We start from the raw sequence: 17955 nt of genomic DNA, 5'->3' as shown, positions 1-17955 counted from the left end.
CAAAAGTGTCTTTGAGGTATGTCTGAGAAGCGTGCTATGTTGCAGTTAGAATAGTGATTAGTAGGTAGCCTTAGGCATATTCAAGTTTAAGATAATTCCCTATAGGTTTGGGCTTTCATTTTTAAATGATATTACAAGAAATGATGGGCCAGTTGCACAACTGAAGTGTGAACATTTTGTTTCTCTGGAACTTTATAGCTTTATACCAGCTGACATTCAAATATGTTGTTATTAATCTGTACCAGCATGCTATTAAAGTTGGCATCAGACTGTGCAGACACAAGGCATGTGAATTAAGGCTTCATGTCAGATTCGAGTTTTGACATCCCCTAATTGTTGGTCTTTCATTCCCTTTCACACTTAAAATTTTCCAAATCAAATGTTTTGCATTTGGTTTTCTGAGATCTTTAAAAACAAACAGCAGAAACCTATTCCACTATGTACTATCAAACTGACACACTGAAATGGCCTATTCCTCCTCACCGCCCAAGTGCCATCAGCAGCAGTATGGACAGCATAGGAGAAATTGTCTCCCCTCCTTGGTACTGGAAAACCACTACCTATCCTCTAAAGCAAGACCATATTTTTAGGTCCCAACCCAAATGATCTCCTGTGTGAGCTGCAGTTTTTCTTAGCCTTGACACCCTTAGGTAGATTTTCATACATGTAATAAAAAAGGTAGGTTCCTGGTCAACAATGTGGTTGTAAACAACATCTGCATGTAAATAATATTTCTGCCTGTCTTCCTCTTTTTTGTTTTTACTTCACCCTGTCTGAGAAGTTGTGAAACTGTTTCATTACAACTGTAGGGGCATGAACATAGATTTAGGATTTGATACACCCAGGCATGAAACAGTGCCATCTAGGTTGGAATGTATCTTTAACTAGCTAATTTGATAAAACTAACAGAAATTGCAAACCAGAGCTTCAAAATGGAAAACACTGAATCCTAAGGGTAGTATCCTACTATTCTATGATGTATATTGAATTGGCAGCACTGACAGAGATAAGTTTTCTCTTGTCCAAATAGCATTGGCTTAAACTTTCTCTGTTTTTTGTTGAAGGTGATTACTTAACAAAATTGAAACCTGGAAACAATTAATGGTACATAGGTTCTTGAAGCTAAATTATGCCATCTGCAGCACGTGCTGCTCCCACAGCAATCACCTGGAGTATCTCCCAGACGTGCAAAGCATCCCTGCTTTCCTGTAGCGTGTTTTGTACCTGAATTTTGAGTGCCCTTTGTTAGACAGTTATGAAATAAAGGCGTCATTAACAAACCCAAATACCTCTATGACAAATGTACACTTTCAGAAACTATGTAATTAGCAGTATCTCTGAAACAGTGCCTTTAATGAAACTCCTATTTTAATTGAAAGGCATTTAGGCATTGTCTCCTGCCAGTGCATGTGTAGCTAACTAACTCTTGTTAGTATTACCAAGTTGTTATTTGCAGAATTAAGCTCTTCTGTAGGACATTTCTCAGCCCTGTGAAACTTGTAGGTTATTTCCTCAGTATTTTCCCTGGTTCTGCCAGTGTTGTTTGAATTTTTTAATTAAAACACTGAGATGAGGAAATGTGGGAATTTTTTAGTAGTAGAACTAAGTGCTTAATATTTGAAAAGGCCATGTTTCAAAGACAGAGTTGTGGGAAAATGGCTTCAGTTTTGCTTTCTCTGCTTTTGGGTAAACCTGTGTAAACTGGGGGATAAATGTGACAAAGGATCTAATATCTAATATCCCTCAAAAATTTAAATTTTAATCTTTACTATAAAACTCAAGGAAGGAAAGTGTTAGCAGTGGGACTGGTGCTCATTTCCCTTCAGGAGAGGAAAACTGTGGGTGGGAGAGGGATGCTAGCACATGCTCACCTGCTCTGACTGGCGCAAGCTGATTTGCCTTGAGCCAAAGACATGCTGAAATGAACTTGAAGACCATGGTATGGGTAGGTCAGTGTTAAATAGAAGATCTCATGTTTTCTTTTTGCTGTCTCTGTCTCTCACTTGTCCCTCTTGGGAGCAAGGTGAGATGGCTGGTTTACCTAAATGGCTAAAAAGCAGTCTAATAGTTTATGCAGTTTTCTACATTTCTTCTAAAAATAGTATTTTATGCTCTATGTTTTGAAACAAGATAGGAAAGCTTTTTCCACCCTGAAGATATGCTAAGCGAGAACAGAGACTGCATGTTAGTTTCAGGAAGTATTCCTTTTGAAGGGCTTTTCTTGCCTTCCACTCTTTCGAGACCAGTAAAAGATTTCCCATGGATATCAGTAGAGCAAGATATTCTGTGGGGCATAATTTAATAGTCAGGGATGCTCACAAGAAGTAAAACTGGAAGTATTATAATTGTATAAAAAAGATGGAAGTGTAGTTCAAAGTTAGTACCTTTCTAAGTTTGCTGTATAAGGGGGATTTTCATAACTAGATGAATCATAGAATCACAGAATACCAGGTTGAAAGTGGCCTCAAGGATCAACCGGTCCAGCCAAATCTTAAAAGTGTCCAATATTGGTTCCATTTTTTTCTCTAACTTTATCAAGTTTTTTTGCTAAGACTGGTCTTAAACCATGTGATTAAATTGCCAAAAAAAAAAAAAAAGCACCTATGCTAGCAGCTCAATAGTCAATTAAAAGCAACTCTACTTCCCCAACAAAAACTCAAATAGTCAATTTTGAAGCCTTTAATAATGCTATGCCTGAGTTTTCTGACATTAATACAAATGCAGTAAGACTTATATTCCAAAAATTCGACAATCTCTGTACTTGTGATTGATAATGCAGGAGTATAAATTAAAATATTTGCTATCTCTGTTGTAATGTTGCCATTTAATAAGCACAGTCTCTCTCTTGAGTTAAAAAGAAAAAGAATCTGCAAAAGTCTCCACTGTGTTTTGTGAGTTCAGAATTAATGGAGACCAAAATGTTTGCTTCAGCAAAAGAGATGGCTAAAAATAAAATGATACCAGAAAATACAAGCATAATGCCCAGAAACATTTCTCGCATACTTAGAGGCAAAATAATTTTCTTGCCTAGGGGAAATAATAGGATTGCATTTCATCGATCATATTCCATTCTATATATTTTAGGCTCAGTGCAAATGTAAAAACAAAACAAAAATCAAACTGCATTTCTGTTGTTCTTGTTCTATAATGAAGTATGGTGTTTATGAGACAGAAATATGGATGTTCTGAAAAGAATCTTGGAAGTAAATCACAAGTGACTTTTAAAAGAGTTCACAGATTACCTGTTCCTTGTTTTCTACCTATTTTAGTTGCCTGGGGGAAATAAGGTAAGTTGAAAAGAAGCATAGCTTCTTCTGATCAGTATAACCCGTGACAGAACTATTTGTAATCACGGAATGAAAATTAGCCAAAAAAATTATTTCTGGAAACAGAAATGTTACACCACTGTGAATCTAAAAGTTAGATGAGAAAGAAGTAATATGGTGATTCATTTGTTCTTCATCCAAGCAGCCCTGACTGCTTTAACAAATGGCACAGCATAAATAATATACTAGGCATTATGCTATTAGGTGCCAGTGATTTGTTTGCTGGCATGATGCATATCAATATCTACTTTCAAGGGATGAAGTTCAGGTTTGTGCCATGTCTCTTCATCTGTGTTTTTTTTTCTCCAGCAAGAGAAACCATTGGGCCAGTTCTGCCTACAACCTCCCGAGTATTGCTGGGGGTTCTGGGGCAGATTGAGCCAAGGGGTCTGCTGGCAGTGTCCCAAGGGCACTGAGAGAGGAGTCCTGAGAGCAGGGACATGAGCTCACATTTTCATCAGCCCTGCTGCAGAAGGGAGGGAGAAAGCAGGATGGAGTAAAGGGAACAATGTACACATGGTACAGAGCTCATACATTTCTTACTCCTAGCTAGCCACCCATCCCCAATATTTCCAGTAGGAGGGATAAAAGCAGTTTGTTCTTTTTACTGTACCTATAGTTTCACATCATTTAGAAGCAAGACAATGTCATACCATTTTCAGGAAAGAAGTCAAATGCTGATCCATTCCTCTGGCACTGCAAAACAAATTTAGGTCTTGATCAAAGCAAAAATGTGCACGATGCTGACCTGACTCCTTTTGCCAAACATGCCATCAGGTTTTTATGACATGAATTGGCCTTGATGAGGGGTGTGAAAGATGAACAATTCACCCTTCATTGCAGCCAGCACTGTTAAAGCATTAGTTCAGCATTCATGGTAAACATCAGTTGTTCCTTCTATAAACACCAAACTTAAGACTTGGATCAAATAATAAACTGATTACCCCCAAAAATAAACCTTCTTCTTCCTGTAGAACACTGACAAACAGTAACTTCCATTCTTGGTACTCTGCTATTGTGTGGTTGCTGCTTGCTCTGCTTCCAAGCACCACAGCTAGTGCAGGATCAGCTTGTTTCAAGAAGTCCAAAACAGCCCCTGCTATTATGCAGTGAGTATTCTGTTAAATATTTGCTTGCAAGGCCTTTAAATATGGAAGAGTGGCCAGTGAAAAATGTATTAGTAGAAATGCATGCATTTTCATTAATTGCCCATTGGGGAGAGAAACGGGGGAAAAACAGTGTGACAATTTTCCAGACAGCAGCTCCAAAAAATTTTCACAAGGGTACAAGAAAAGTGACATTCATAAATAAAATTAATATAGAACTTGGTTTTGGTCTATATCTGTGAAGCTAACATTTTCCATCTATTGCAGGAAGTAAGAGACATGACCCGATAGGAAAATATTTGGATTATTTTCTTATTTTTATTTAGTAATGCTTTCATTTTTAAAGATTAGTGCAGAGTGCTACCTGTCTAGCTGTCCAGGTAAAATGTTGTACCTCTGCCGCAACTCTGCTTCTGTTCTTTCCAGATGAGATGAGTGACTCTAAGACTTTGATGAAAGCAATTAACTTCAAATTCAGAGCTTAAAGGAAAGGCATGAAGTTTTGTTGATATTATTTTACTATAAATCCTTTTCTCAAATATAATTCCACTATTTGTGATAATGAGAATTTAGATGTTTGGGTGGAGGAGGGGAGCTGGAGAAGTAATACAAATGCTGCTTTGCATGAAATTAATATCATGGATTTTAAAGTTGATATGTGGAAAGATAGACTGTCTGTATGTAGAGAGGTGGAGGTCAGAAATGAGGTTATTCTGCTTTGCTGAATGGGGCAGGTGTGTTCCCATCACTGCTGTGATTTGGGAACAGAGACTGAAGGTGGCCTGCAGGGCATTCAAGGCATCATCTTGAGCTTTTTACCTACACCTCAGCTCTTAATTTCTACAACACTCATTTCACTAACTGAAAAGCCTTATTGTATTTGGTTGCTATATCCTTGAGGTTTCCTTTTTTCTTTTTTTTTTTTCTGCGAGAGGAACATATTAATCAAGGCTTTTGCTTTCTCCCAAGTGTCAAACACTGACCAATTCAAGAAATAACATGATAGTATTAATTAGATGAGAGCCAGTTATGAGAAAGTGTTTCGATTTTCGATTGCGTATTTTCACATTACAGGGTAATAATATGGCAGCAGTTAGCAAAAGATATAATAAATATTGTGTATATGCTTGAAATATTAGCATTTTAATACCCATGTCCAGAAATAACATTTTTCAGTAGCATGATGCAGAAAAAATACTTTATGTATGTGGGTGGACAAGCAGTAATTGATGCACATGTACTTGTTTGACCTATAGGAGATTAAATAAAACATTAGAGGCAGTTGTTTAAACATCATGTCATCTAGAGCTGATATTACTGTTAAATCACTATTGCATCTTCCTCAGCAAACTGCCTCATGCAGTGGGAGATAATTAACACCAGGGCAAAGCTAGCTGAGGAGTACACCTGATTAATGTGACATATTCAAGTTTCTTTCTAAAACCATCTCAATAACCAGTTATTGAGATCTGCTTCATACACTGAAAATTAAATTCAAATTACTTGAAAATTGTGCTGTTAATACTATGCCAAAAAAAGAAATTTGATTTTTTCCACATGAAGTCTTTTGTGATTTTTCATGCCCTGTTGGTTTCTGCCAGCATTCCCACTGGTTTAGGTTACTTTATTCCTGCCTTTAAAGGAAAAAGAGGGGGGAAAAGGAATATATTCAAGGGATTAGTTTTTGAGAAAGTCCCTCACTGCCTCAGAAGATAATGTGTCCAGTGCAAAAGTACAAAATGACTGCTCCCAGCTCCTTTCTGTAAACTTTGCTTGAACCATATTTTTCAAGGAGAGTTTACCACAGCTAATGAAGGTGACAGTAGTGTATATCTTTTGGGTTTTCAAAACCTTTGTTTATACCATGGCTCTAGCTGTGTACACTTCTGCTAAGCTGAAGCAGATTTCTATGTTTAAATATCAGTTGTAGCTGATTCTCTCTGAACTTAATTGCAAGTATTTGAATGAGCTTTGTTTTCAGGAGGAAAAATGACATAATTTAAGTAGATGTGATAACTAAACGTTACAGAAAAGCAGAAAAGGAGAATTAGAGGTTTAATTTCCTAGTCCTGCATCCTAAAGTACGTTTTCAGACAGCCATTTGCTAATAGTCATTGAATTCTTTCCCATTAATCTTCACATAAACAAGTCTCTTGATATCAACTCACTCGGATCCTGGCTCTCCCCTTTTACTGCCTTGTCCCCTTTGTTCCCATGACCTTACCATTAATTTCTCACTTTCTTTGTTACTTCTCCTGTCAACACAACGTGGCTTCATCCTCCCATAACTTAACCATCAGGTGTTGGTGCTGTCTACCTCTTCTCACGTCACCCTGGCTGTCTTCATCTCTGCACTCACCAGACGGTTCTAAACACACCGAGTTTCCTCAGAGAGGCTTCCAGCCTCAGCAGTGCTCTCCAGGCACCATCTGTTCTCTTTGGCCAGTCACAGGCTCCTGCCTGGCTTTCCTCTGCCTGCTTTCTTCCTGACCTTCCTTCCTGCTGTATGGAAACATAATTTTGGAAAATGTGCTAGATCAGAGCCTGCATAACCACTAGCGCCTATCAGTGGCATCCTCACTTGGTCCTTCTCATCCTCTCACACTCATTTGTTGCATCTAGTTCAAAACCAAATCATAAGCTCCTCAGAACAGAGCCCTTGCCTTCCAGCTGCCTTTAGCACCAAGCACAACGTCGCCTGCCTCTGGTATCGCTCAGCACCGAAGCTGTACAAAGAAATAAGAGTAATTCTGAATTACACAGTTGAAGTTCTCATCTAATATAATTTAAACAGTAGTCACAAGCAGTTGTACTGGTTGTAATTCATATAATAATTTACGACTGCTAGTTTTTAATATTGTGTAATTTGGATTTACTTGCAGTTCTCATGAGATAAGGTATATTATTGAACAAGAAAGGAATAAACTATATTCAGAGTAGCCTGTGGGGTGTTATGATTTAAAGGAGAGCTGGTGGAATACTACAAGAGGAAATATGCAGGATCCATTATACTGTTAATGAATGCACAACTCAGATTGGTGATTTAATTTTTAGGTCATATTTTTCTCGTACCCTCAGGTATAGCAGACTTCATACATGAAAACTGAATAAGATGGTATGTATGATGGCCAGTCATGCTAAAAATGAACAATAATAAAAAACTCCTTTCCTGTATTGTTTATTCATTTGCAGTTATTTCTTTTAATGACATAGCATTCAGAGAGCATTATTAGAAGGGCACAACCATATTTCCTCGTACTAGTTTTGAACCCATGGTTGTAACCTCTGAGACAGCTTGATATTTATCCAAAGCTACAGACTGTCACTGTATTTAAGCCATGACTACAGCATCATTTTTTCATCTGGCCAGGAGCTTTCTTGAAATAGTCACCATTTCCTTCCTCAGGCAAGGTGGCAGATTGGTGATATTTTAAACTGTCTCTTGGCTGAAAGACAAGTCCCACATTCTTTATTTTTGCAAGCAGACCTGGCTGCTGTAAGCAAGACCTATACCTGCAGGGTCCACACCCCTGAATAGTTGTCAGAACTAACATTATGCAGCGACTTCTATTTTTACTAAATATGGAATTTTTGTGTCCATTTTTTTTTATATTGGCATGTTAATTTTAAGCTTTTTCTGTCATCCTTTTTCTGAACTGTGTACAGATGTCCAACTTTTTAAGAATCCACATTTTACAGTAGACTGCATTTTAAATTGTACAGCCATATCTGCAAATCAAATCTGAAAAATCTCTGAAAATACACAAAGAAAAGAAGATGCAATCAAAAGAAATTGTACCTGGCCTTTTAGGTTGTACACCTGCTATTTTAATATTTTTTTTTAATCTCTTACAACTGGAGTATCACTTCTTAAATGAATTTGAACAACTTGCCCAAGAGACATTCTAATCCGATCGTGTATTATGATGATACCAGTTGGATGTTATCCTATTAGGCACTCACTGTAAATAAGGGATTTTCCACTGACTTTTAAATCCTTGATTAATGAGAATGCTTGAAGCAGTGTCCTGTAAATTAGCCATAGTGCTAGCAACAATGGCAATTCACTTAGGAGAACTGATTTGTTTTAAATCTTCCTATCCAAATTAAAAAGCATGAGGAAAAGATAATGTGCGGTAAGTAAAACATATTACTCTATCCTGCATTATTGATCTGCACCCTGTGGCTGTCTGACACCCTTACGTCTAAATCCTTTTCTCTCTTCAGGTAAATTCCTGTCAGTCAGAGCTCTTATGGAGACAGAACTCTAGCAGCTGGCCCTTAGTATTTAATTTACATATTCTTTATATTCTCTAGTGTTTTAGCTAATTCTAAATCCCATTTTAAATTCTGTTAACCAAACCAACGGCTTTCATTTGTAGTTTGGTCACTGCCATCTCACTTCCTTTCACAGCTCCTTTGCCTTTTTTTCTGTTAAAAATATGTAAGAGTAGCAACAAAAAGGTATTTGGGTTTGGGGCAAGGGGAGAATAGGGGGAAGTTGTGACACATCTGTTAACTGATACTCAAACTGAAATTCTTCCTGACATATTTTTCTGAAGAAAAACACTTTTCAGATCATCTTATCACTTCACTTCTTATTCAACTACTGATATTTGATTTATTGCTTGCAAGAAAATTAGTTTTATACCGAGTATTGACTTTGAAACATACATAACTTCCTTTAATATTCTGAGACATTAACAAGGTCTTTCTTGATGTGCTATATTCACATTTATTTAAGGTGCTATTCATTTCTGTACCCATAATATACATGCACTTTTATCATTCAAGAACATCCCTTTCTTGTAGAAGTATGAATACTCTTTCTGTAGATTGGAATTAGTGTCACTTTATAAAGACAGTTTTGACACTCTCTTATGAGTAACTGAGCAAAGTATCTCTCAGACATTAAGATACTTAAAGTGTATTATTTTTCCAGTAATTTTGAATTTCCAGAATTTTGAATGTACTGCAAACCGTACAAAAAAAGTAGAGTTACTTACAGTCTTACCATGCTATCCTATATCAAGAATAATCAAAGACACTGAAATAATTCTATAAATCTATCTGATCCTTTCTTTTCAGGTCACTCAAATTACAAGGGTGACTCAACCATGCATGTACCAAAGCACCCTTAAACAAAGTTCCAGTTAGACCAGTAGATCTCACGGATCATCATTTCATGCTATTGCGTATGCATGTGATCCTCTCTGTTTAATGGTATTTGTGTAGAGTTCTCAGTGATCAATTGGTAAATGTTCAGAATTCTGGTTGCAGGTCATAAAAGTATAGTCTTTTCCAGTGTTGTGGGTAGAAGGAAAAGTATGACAGTGTGGCTTCACTGATCAAATTGAAACTGTTTGGGAGATGCTTTATGTACTTATTAGTACTTTCCTATACTTAATAGTTGTGGGGTTTACATATTCTTTTATATGCAGGCTTTATTGGTTACTCGGTTATTTTTTTCTTTATACTTATCTGTGATTCTAAAGAAAAACATAAGTACTTTTCCACAAGGAGACTAAGGTATTGGTTTTCAATCTTAAATGGCTGTAATCTAGGGAAGAGAAATGGACGTTAGAAATTGAAGAGGATGTTTGCAGCTGTTTTTTCTTATAACTTAGTTTTTCTACATGGTAAAAAGAATGGACAACTAGAATGCTTTTTTCATGTCTTTTCAAATTCTGCAAATCTGCCAGCTAATTTTGGCAGCAGTACAGATTTACAGAGTTGTTTCCCCCAGCTACAAATTTTCTCAGCTATAAGGAAAGATAATTTTTGTGATTATGGCATCTAAATGTATCTGTTGTCTATGGCCTTTTTTGGTTACCTTCAGCAAGTTACTTCATTCTCTTATGTCCCAGTCTTCTGCCTCTAAAATATATTACTATTATAATAGGCTTTTCTTTGTTATGTCTCACATATTAATGAATGTATTCCTGTATCACTTTCCTACTTCACAGAAGTGCTGAGAGCGTATATTCATTAATATTCTTGAAGCGTGACAAAGTAAAGCCTATTACTGTAATATGCTTTGCTTTAAAACTCCAGTTAGAATAATAATGATAAACAACATTGGTTAGCCTTTGGCCCTCCTGCACAGAAATAAATTTTTTACATGTTCATATTTAAATTGATGAAGGAAAACTTTCATGTGTTTTATGTCCCTCCTCTATACTCAGGGAGAGATAAAGAAAAAAAACTTCACATTCAGTGAAATGGGCTGTATCTCCTCGTTGGTATGTATATCATACAGGAATCCAAGAATGGCTTTTTGCCTGCTGTGTCCTTAGCCTCTTGTTTCAATGTGATGTAGTATTTTATTCTCTTCCTGTATTTCCTTCGGTGAGGTGAACAGGAACTTGAAATGGACAGTTATGAAATGTCTTGCCCATAGGAGAAGCTTCTTCTTAACTTCATTAGTGATGTCTTGAGAAACAACCAAGTGCATGACAGTTTATATTTCCCTAGTATTATTTCCCTGAATAACTCTAGATATTCTTATTGCATTTCCCAATGACTGTTCCCAGAGGTGGCTTGAAAAGGTATTTCATTTTTTCAGGTTCAGATTGATTGCCTCAGTGTTTCATTAAATATCTCCTTGTTCTTGCACTGTAAGAAGCAGTAGATAGGAATTCCACAATTTCTTTTATTTATGGTGTGTTGTATCATACATCCCCTCTTTTGTCTCCTTTTTCTTGATTTATTTGATTTCTTTATGCAAAGAACTATCCAAATGTGTTTTGGGCAGATGTTCCTAGAACCCTTTGGACCTAAACATAGCAGTCAGGCAATACTTCACTTATTTAAGAAGAGAAGACATTCTCACATATTTAAGAAAATAACATTATAATTTTTACACTGTATACATTTATTATTGTTTTCTTTCCTTGACTTTCTTTCCATTAAATAGTTTTCAACTCAATAAGAGACATGTTTTCTTTTCCTTTTTTTTGGCTCTACGTCTGAGAAAGGAAGTGCAATTAATGGAGAAAGCATCACTACATTTGTAATAGTTTTAACAGCTGCAGGCAGTTCATTATTTTGACTTGTTTTTTAATGCCCTCAGTGTTTTCAGTAATATCATAGTAGAGATTTTGGAGATAAAGAGGGAAGACCAATATACATATTTGTCCTTCTACTTTCTGTTCCTATTACAAAAAAATATGAAAACATTTAAGTGCCTACACTGGATATCTAACACAATTCAAAAAACTGACAAGTGCAAATTGAAAAGCAAAGTCCCATTAATACAGAGCTGGAGAGTGTCACCGTGCCATTACACGTTAATTCTGGAACGCTCTGGGCCTTGCATAATCCAAGCAAGAGTGTTACAACATGTTCAGTCAATTCAAGTATATCTATTTGACTTTTGTTTTCTTTGCAGACTACAGATGACATCCTGGTGGCCTCGGCTGAATGTCCTAGCGATGATGAGGACATCGATCCCTGTGAGCCGAGCTCAGGTGGGTTAGGTTAGTCAACTTTTTTATTACTTTCTTTTATTTCATATTTGCATGCTCCGGTCCCCCAGGGTGCCATCTAGCAGGACAGTCCTTTCTTACACGGCAAAGAGAGGGTGAATTGGGGCCTTTCTACACATGGCAGAGAGGGAGAGTTTGCTATCCATTTCTCAAAGACAACAGATGGGAGCACACTAATAAGTCATAGTCTGAGCAAGATTATGGCTTGATTAAGGACCTGAGGATGAATTGGGAAGGGCATTCTAGGGCTCCTGCAACTGTGTTGTAGTGATAAAGAGGGTACACCTTCACTTAGAGAAAGATGGTGCAATTGTTTGTGCTTTAAGCATTTCCCCCAAATGAGATAAAAGTACCATATTTAAAATATTGTGTTATGTCATAGAATCATAGAATGGCCTGGGTTGAAAGGGACCTAAAGATTATCTAGTTCCAACTGCTCTGCCATAGACAGGGACACCTTTCTACTAGAACAGGTTTCTCAGAGCTCTATCTAACCTGGCCTTAAACACTTCCAGAGGAATTTGAGGGAAGTTCTGGGCAATCCATAACTTCTCTGGACAACCTGTTCCAGGGCCTCACCAGCCTCACAGTAAAGAATTTTTTTCCTAATATCTAATCTAAATCTACTTTCTTTCAGTTTGAATCCATTCCCTCTTGTCCTATGACTACATGCTCTTGTGAAAAGTCTCTCTACATCTTTCTTATAGGCTCCCTTTAAGTACTGGAAGGTGGAGTTGAGTTCATGTTGAATTACTGTTTGTGGTATGAATTACTGTATAGGTAGATAAAACCTGAAGACATAGAATACAACAGTCTCAAATTTCAAATTGTTTTATGGCTTTTTTCCAGGCCAAAACTATTCAGAGTGTATGTGTTAGTTCTGATTAGAAACAAAATATTTTGACATTCTAGTATTTTCCATGGAAGAAAAACTTTGTGGTGTTTTGGCCATGTCTTTCTTACTCCCACTGAATAGCAGAGATTCTTCTCTGTGATATAATGGAATGGTTTGGTTTGGAAGGATCCTTTAATTATCATCTGGTTCCAACCCCCCTGCCATGGGCAGGAACACCTTCCACTAAATCAGGTTGCTCAAAGCCCCATCCAATCTGGCCTTGAACACTTCCAAGGATGGGAAATTCATGACTTTTGTGGGCAACCTGTTCCAGAAGGTTCAATTATATTCAGTTATGGTCAATTAAACACTACATACCTTCTCAAAAAATCTGAACATTTATCATGGAGGTGAAAGGACTGCAAAACTTCCTAATATCAGTCTAAAGAGTTATGTTACTCTGTAACCTTCAAAAAAATCCCAGATAGTCCAATGGATTACTCCTACTTTCTTTCTTGGCTTGGTTTAGCTTTTACATTTCCTGAGTGAACAGCTCGTAGTATCATAAAGATATATCTCAGTTTTTCTTATTTCCTTGAATTCTGTGCTATTTAGTAGCACATTAGTTGTTTTAGATAATTTGGTAATCTTTGGTAATTGCTATAACACTTAATAGTAGAAAAATTAAGATCTGTTACTGTTGTTCAGTAACATACTTAATTCAAGTAGAAATCAATTTAATTCACAAATAGTATATTAATGCAAGATCGTGACTAAGAGCCATCTTAGTACAACACCAAAATCTGGGGCAGTCTGCATAGCCTTAAGACAGATGAAATTTTGCTTCAAATGTAAATGTGTGGTTCTTTTTTCAAGTCACATAGCCTGATACATGCAAGAATTATTTACTTAAACTGAAGTAAAAGCAGAGACATTTATGACTTGTCTCAGTGTCTGATGGACCTGTGGGATGGCATCTGAGCTCTTCCAGGAATGAAGATATTTACAGATTTGATGACAATGCTTTGGCATTGGTTTCTTTTGCTTTCCAGTAAACAGATTTCAGAGTAATTTTCGAAATGCCATGTCATGGGAATGATCATTCTTAAAACTGAGCAGGAGTGGGTACACTCACCTTAGACAGTGTTCTATCTCTCAGGAAGACATTTCACTTGCAGTAAGTCTCAGACATCATGATCAAGATATTCAGGAATTGTGATAAGAATTCTTTTTTTCTTTTTTATTTTTTTTTTATCCTGGGAATTAATTTCCAGGATATATTTTTCTGTTCTTTCATTCTCATTTACAAATTCTTGAGTTTAACAAGACTGTCCTGTCCAGTATGAGTCACTGCAGTAGCTCATATGGCTCTGAGCTCATTCATGCCAGTTGCTTCCTTACCTTAGTTAATTCAGCCGGTGCTGTTCAGTAGATAAATTGCCATTTAATTTCTTTGATTTTATTTTATTTTATAAGGTAATTGAAAACCATATATTGGTTACCTGGCACTAAATAATTTCCCAAATCCTCTGAGAATGCATCTTTTGTATTAAAGATGTATTTGTAATTTCTCAGCCTTACAGCTCACTGAAACCAATGACATTTCAGAATAATTCTTTTCTGAGGTTGTTTCAGATTTGGGGCTGCAGTGCTTGGTAGTCCTGAGCCATGCACAGTCATTTAGCTGGTGGGTGCCGGAGTGGGAGGGGTGAAATAAAGCTTTCTGACAGGTTATCGTTTCTGTCCAAGCCATGTTTCAGGTGAGGAATGTGAATGTTAGTCTTGCAGCAAAACATTGCCATTAGCTTTACATCCTAGTGTTTAGCTTTCCTGTTTTAGCTTATCATTCATCACCCAGCTACACTTCTCATTTTTGTTTATTTGAGAATGGTTTTACTGTTTCATTTTTTGGATCCCAACTGCTACTGCTTTTTTTAAAAAGTGTGGATTGGCACAGGAATTATGTTCTGCATAATCCCAATTGTCTGGATCTTTTTATGTGTCATTCTTCTCATCAAAATGTCACTCATCCTCCCACTCTCAGACTTTTAAAAGCTGTTAATTTGCCTTCATCAGCCTTGTCCTTTTATCATATATGAAACAGCCTGAACCAAAGGGGTTACTGAAGTCTTAACTTCTAGTATATCTGTTTCTCTGTAAGCTGTTATAGTCTTAGTCACTTAGTGTTATGAATGACCTTTCATCATGAATAGTTGGGTAGACACTGCTCCATCTTGATAATACTGCAGCCTCCATGTGGGTTTGAGCTACTCCCAGCAGTATGTTAGAACTTAAAGGAGAGAAGGATAATATTGCTGGGAGTGAGAAACTAATGATTTTTTTTTTTCTTTTAATTTGGGATAGGAGATACAAAAAGATATGTCCCTCCATTTAAATTCTTCTTGTGGTTCAGTTCAGCTTTTTCCCCTTAACCCTTTTTTGCAAACCAGAGTTGCTTCTCCACAGCTACTCCTCAACGCCCCCACTAATGGTGGTGAAGATAATGTTTTCTAACAAATAATTCTAGGAAGCTGAATATTTGATGGTTAGGGCAATTTTATTTTTATGTTTTCACTTCAGAGGCTGTAGTCTGGGATTCTGATGGTCAGTCAGCAAGGGAATCCATCCCATGGCAAGAGATGATGCTCTCAGAGCTCTGAGGTCAACGTTTTTCTAGCAAAAATACAATCAAGGAATGGCCAAAGCCCATGTAGTTTTACTGATAGAACCATAATTGAACATTTCTATGATAATAATAATAATGGCCAGTCTTCGCGAGCGAAGATTTGGGAAAGGTCATTAACCCTTCGAGCCTGCGCAGTGGATTTTTTAGGTGAGACCCAGCGTACGCTGAACTGAGCCCACCCTTTAATCCTGAGGTTCATCTGCCGGGGCCAAGCAAGCTTGGACAGTGGCAGTGAGGTCCCCAGGACGTAGGTTTGTTTAGAGTGACCTTCTCTTAGATGGATTGCCTTACAGGGCTGACGAGCTCCATCTGCCCGGGGGGCTGGGAATCGAACCCGGGTCACAGCGGTGAGAGTCCTGCACCCTAACCACTAGACCACCAGAGGCCCCATTTCTATGATGATTGCCCATAATATGCCTATTTCTAACCAAAGTTCTCAGCTAAAAATGAGAGCCTATTCAAAAAGCAGTTTGAATATGGAACGCCTATATATCACAGAAAATGCTGCTTATGTGGATTTTACTAATTAGTGAGATTTATTCACAAAATAGGGCTTCTTTTCTACTACAGTTATGTTGCAGTTTGTAGTGGCTAACAAGTCCCGATCTGCCACCACCAGCTTTGCTTTCTGTGCACCTGTCTTCTAAATAATAAATGGAAAGATGCAATTTGCAACAAATTTTGTATGGGACATAAAAATGTAAACCAGATTAGGAGCTGCTGAGCAGCAAACCCATCATCTTGTCTGGAACATAAAGTCACAAAAATTATAATTGCAGATTTCATTGTGGTATACAAACTGCTAAATGTGCCCTAATTGGATGAAGTCATAACAAATTTATTAGCATGCAAAACTTAGTCAACATATTTTGTTTGCATTATGTTTTGTGTAGTAAGGCAACATGTATTGCTTTCATGGTCTCTCCACCTTCCCCTCTCCTACTCTAAATACTAATAACAGCACAAAGGTTGAGGATGATAATAACAAAACAAAAATAATATGTCCACAAGTTCATATCACATAAGAAATAAAGCCTTTTAATTTTGGAGGCAAGTTATGAAAAATGTTAGTGGGAATCTATTCAAAAAAAAAGGGACCTGGAACAATTTACTGATTCTACATGAAGACTTATAAAACTGCAGGTAGACAATTTGCCATCCTGCACATCCAGACTGCTGTTCCAGCCATTGCTGAGCTCTATAGAGATGTCTGATTTCTGCTGAGTTTCAGTGAGCATTTGTGCTACACAGCTTATTTGTTCCAGTTACTCTGGGCTGGTATTTTATTTGTTAGCTATTACCTAACCACTTCTGTAGCTATTGAAATGTTCCAAAAGGCAGAGAGGTTCAAACCGGGTCAAATGAAGTGAAATCACTGAATTTAATGGCAGAGAAGTCTCAACCAGGGAAAAAGTCTTACAATTTTAGGCATACAAACAAACACTTCTTTTTCTGCAAATGACAGTTAAGTCTTTCTCCAATTTGGGACTCGACAAAGGTTTAAGCTCAAAACTAGGCTGAAAACTTCTCCTAACAGCCCCAGCAGAAATGGGATAGATACAGGTTTTGGCAGTCTTAAAGCTAGAATATAGGGTATTTGCTGGTCTTAGGAGTTTTAGCAGAAGACAACCTTCAAAGTTAAAGAGGGGTCTTACAGAAACAAGCTTTTTTCATGTTCAAACAAGTGTCTTTCTACCAATGGAACTTCACTTGTTGCAAACAAAAAAATACTTTATCATCCCTTGATTTGCCTGGCAGTTTTTGGTTTCTACTTCCCAGGACAGTGTTTAATTGATATCAGATCTTGTCTTATTCTAGTTCTGCAAGTAAAAAAGAATAAGAGTAGTCAGGATAGAGTTCAGTGATTATACCAACTGGTAGCACTGGTTACCTTTCTTAGCCCTGATTCTTGATTTAGAGCGAGAAATGGGATCAGTTATTTTCCTATATTATTAAGTAAAGAAAATTAATAGGATAGATGATTATGGACTGATCTTTGAGCATGTTTTTAATTTTTCTACATCCTGGCCATGCTCATTGCATTGCAGAAAACTGCTGGTGACAGTCAGAAATCTCCAAAGCATCAGTGCAGCCAAGAGAGTGAAAAAACCACTGCTTAAGATGACTCTTACAGTTCGGTCACTGCTCTGGGGAAGGCTTTGTCCCGTGAGCAGAACAGTATGGGGCTGTGCATGCAAACTGCTTCCTGCGTGTGATAACGTGTTGGATAGATGGAGATGGCTCAGAACCCTGTGTTCTCAGACACGTTGTGATGGTTTAGGTTTGGTCCCAGAACTGGTACCTGTTTTTCTAACAGGCAGAGCTGTGAAGTATAGACTGTGAGTGGTTTATGATCACTACTAGAAGTTTTGCTCCTCTTTTCCTGTCACGAATTACTGCAATGTATTCCTGGTGCATCTGGCAGCAAGATAACATTGCAGTAGGAGGTGAAGTGACTCCTATAATTTATACATCACTGCGAGTGCCCTATTTAATGCTCTTCATGGAATATATT

General features: G+C 37.3%; 1 protein-coding gene across 22 annotated transcripts in view; it reads left to right on the top strand.

The window, feature by feature from the left end:
- NRXN1 (neurexin 1) overlaps window positions 1-17955 on the top strand; it is a 704201-nt gene that overhangs the window by 671614 nt on the left and 14632 nt on the right. For 18 of the 22 annotated variants that reach the window (XM_017829343.1, XM_017829340.1, XM_017829336.1 and 15 more), the window contains one exon: window positions 11823-11910. In XM_017829343.1, the coding sequence (XP_017684832.1) occupies window positions 11823-11910 (88 nt within the window). The remainder of the gene's footprint in view (window positions 1-11822; window positions 11911-17955) is intronic. The other 4 variants (XM_017829355.1, XM_017829333.1, XM_017829346.1 and 1 more) reach the window with 1 other exon arrangement.

The sequence above is a fragment of the Lepidothrix coronata genome, unplaced genomic scaffold (genome assembly GCF_001604755.1).
Source record: "Lepidothrix coronata isolate B3197 unplaced genomic scaffold, Lepidothrix_coronata-1.0 Scaffold163, whole genome shotgun sequence".
NCBI classification, from domain to species: Eukaryota; Metazoa; Chordata; class Aves; order Passeriformes; family Pipridae; genus Lepidothrix; species Lepidothrix coronata.
This window is presented reverse-complemented; position numbering and strand designations above follow the sequence as displayed.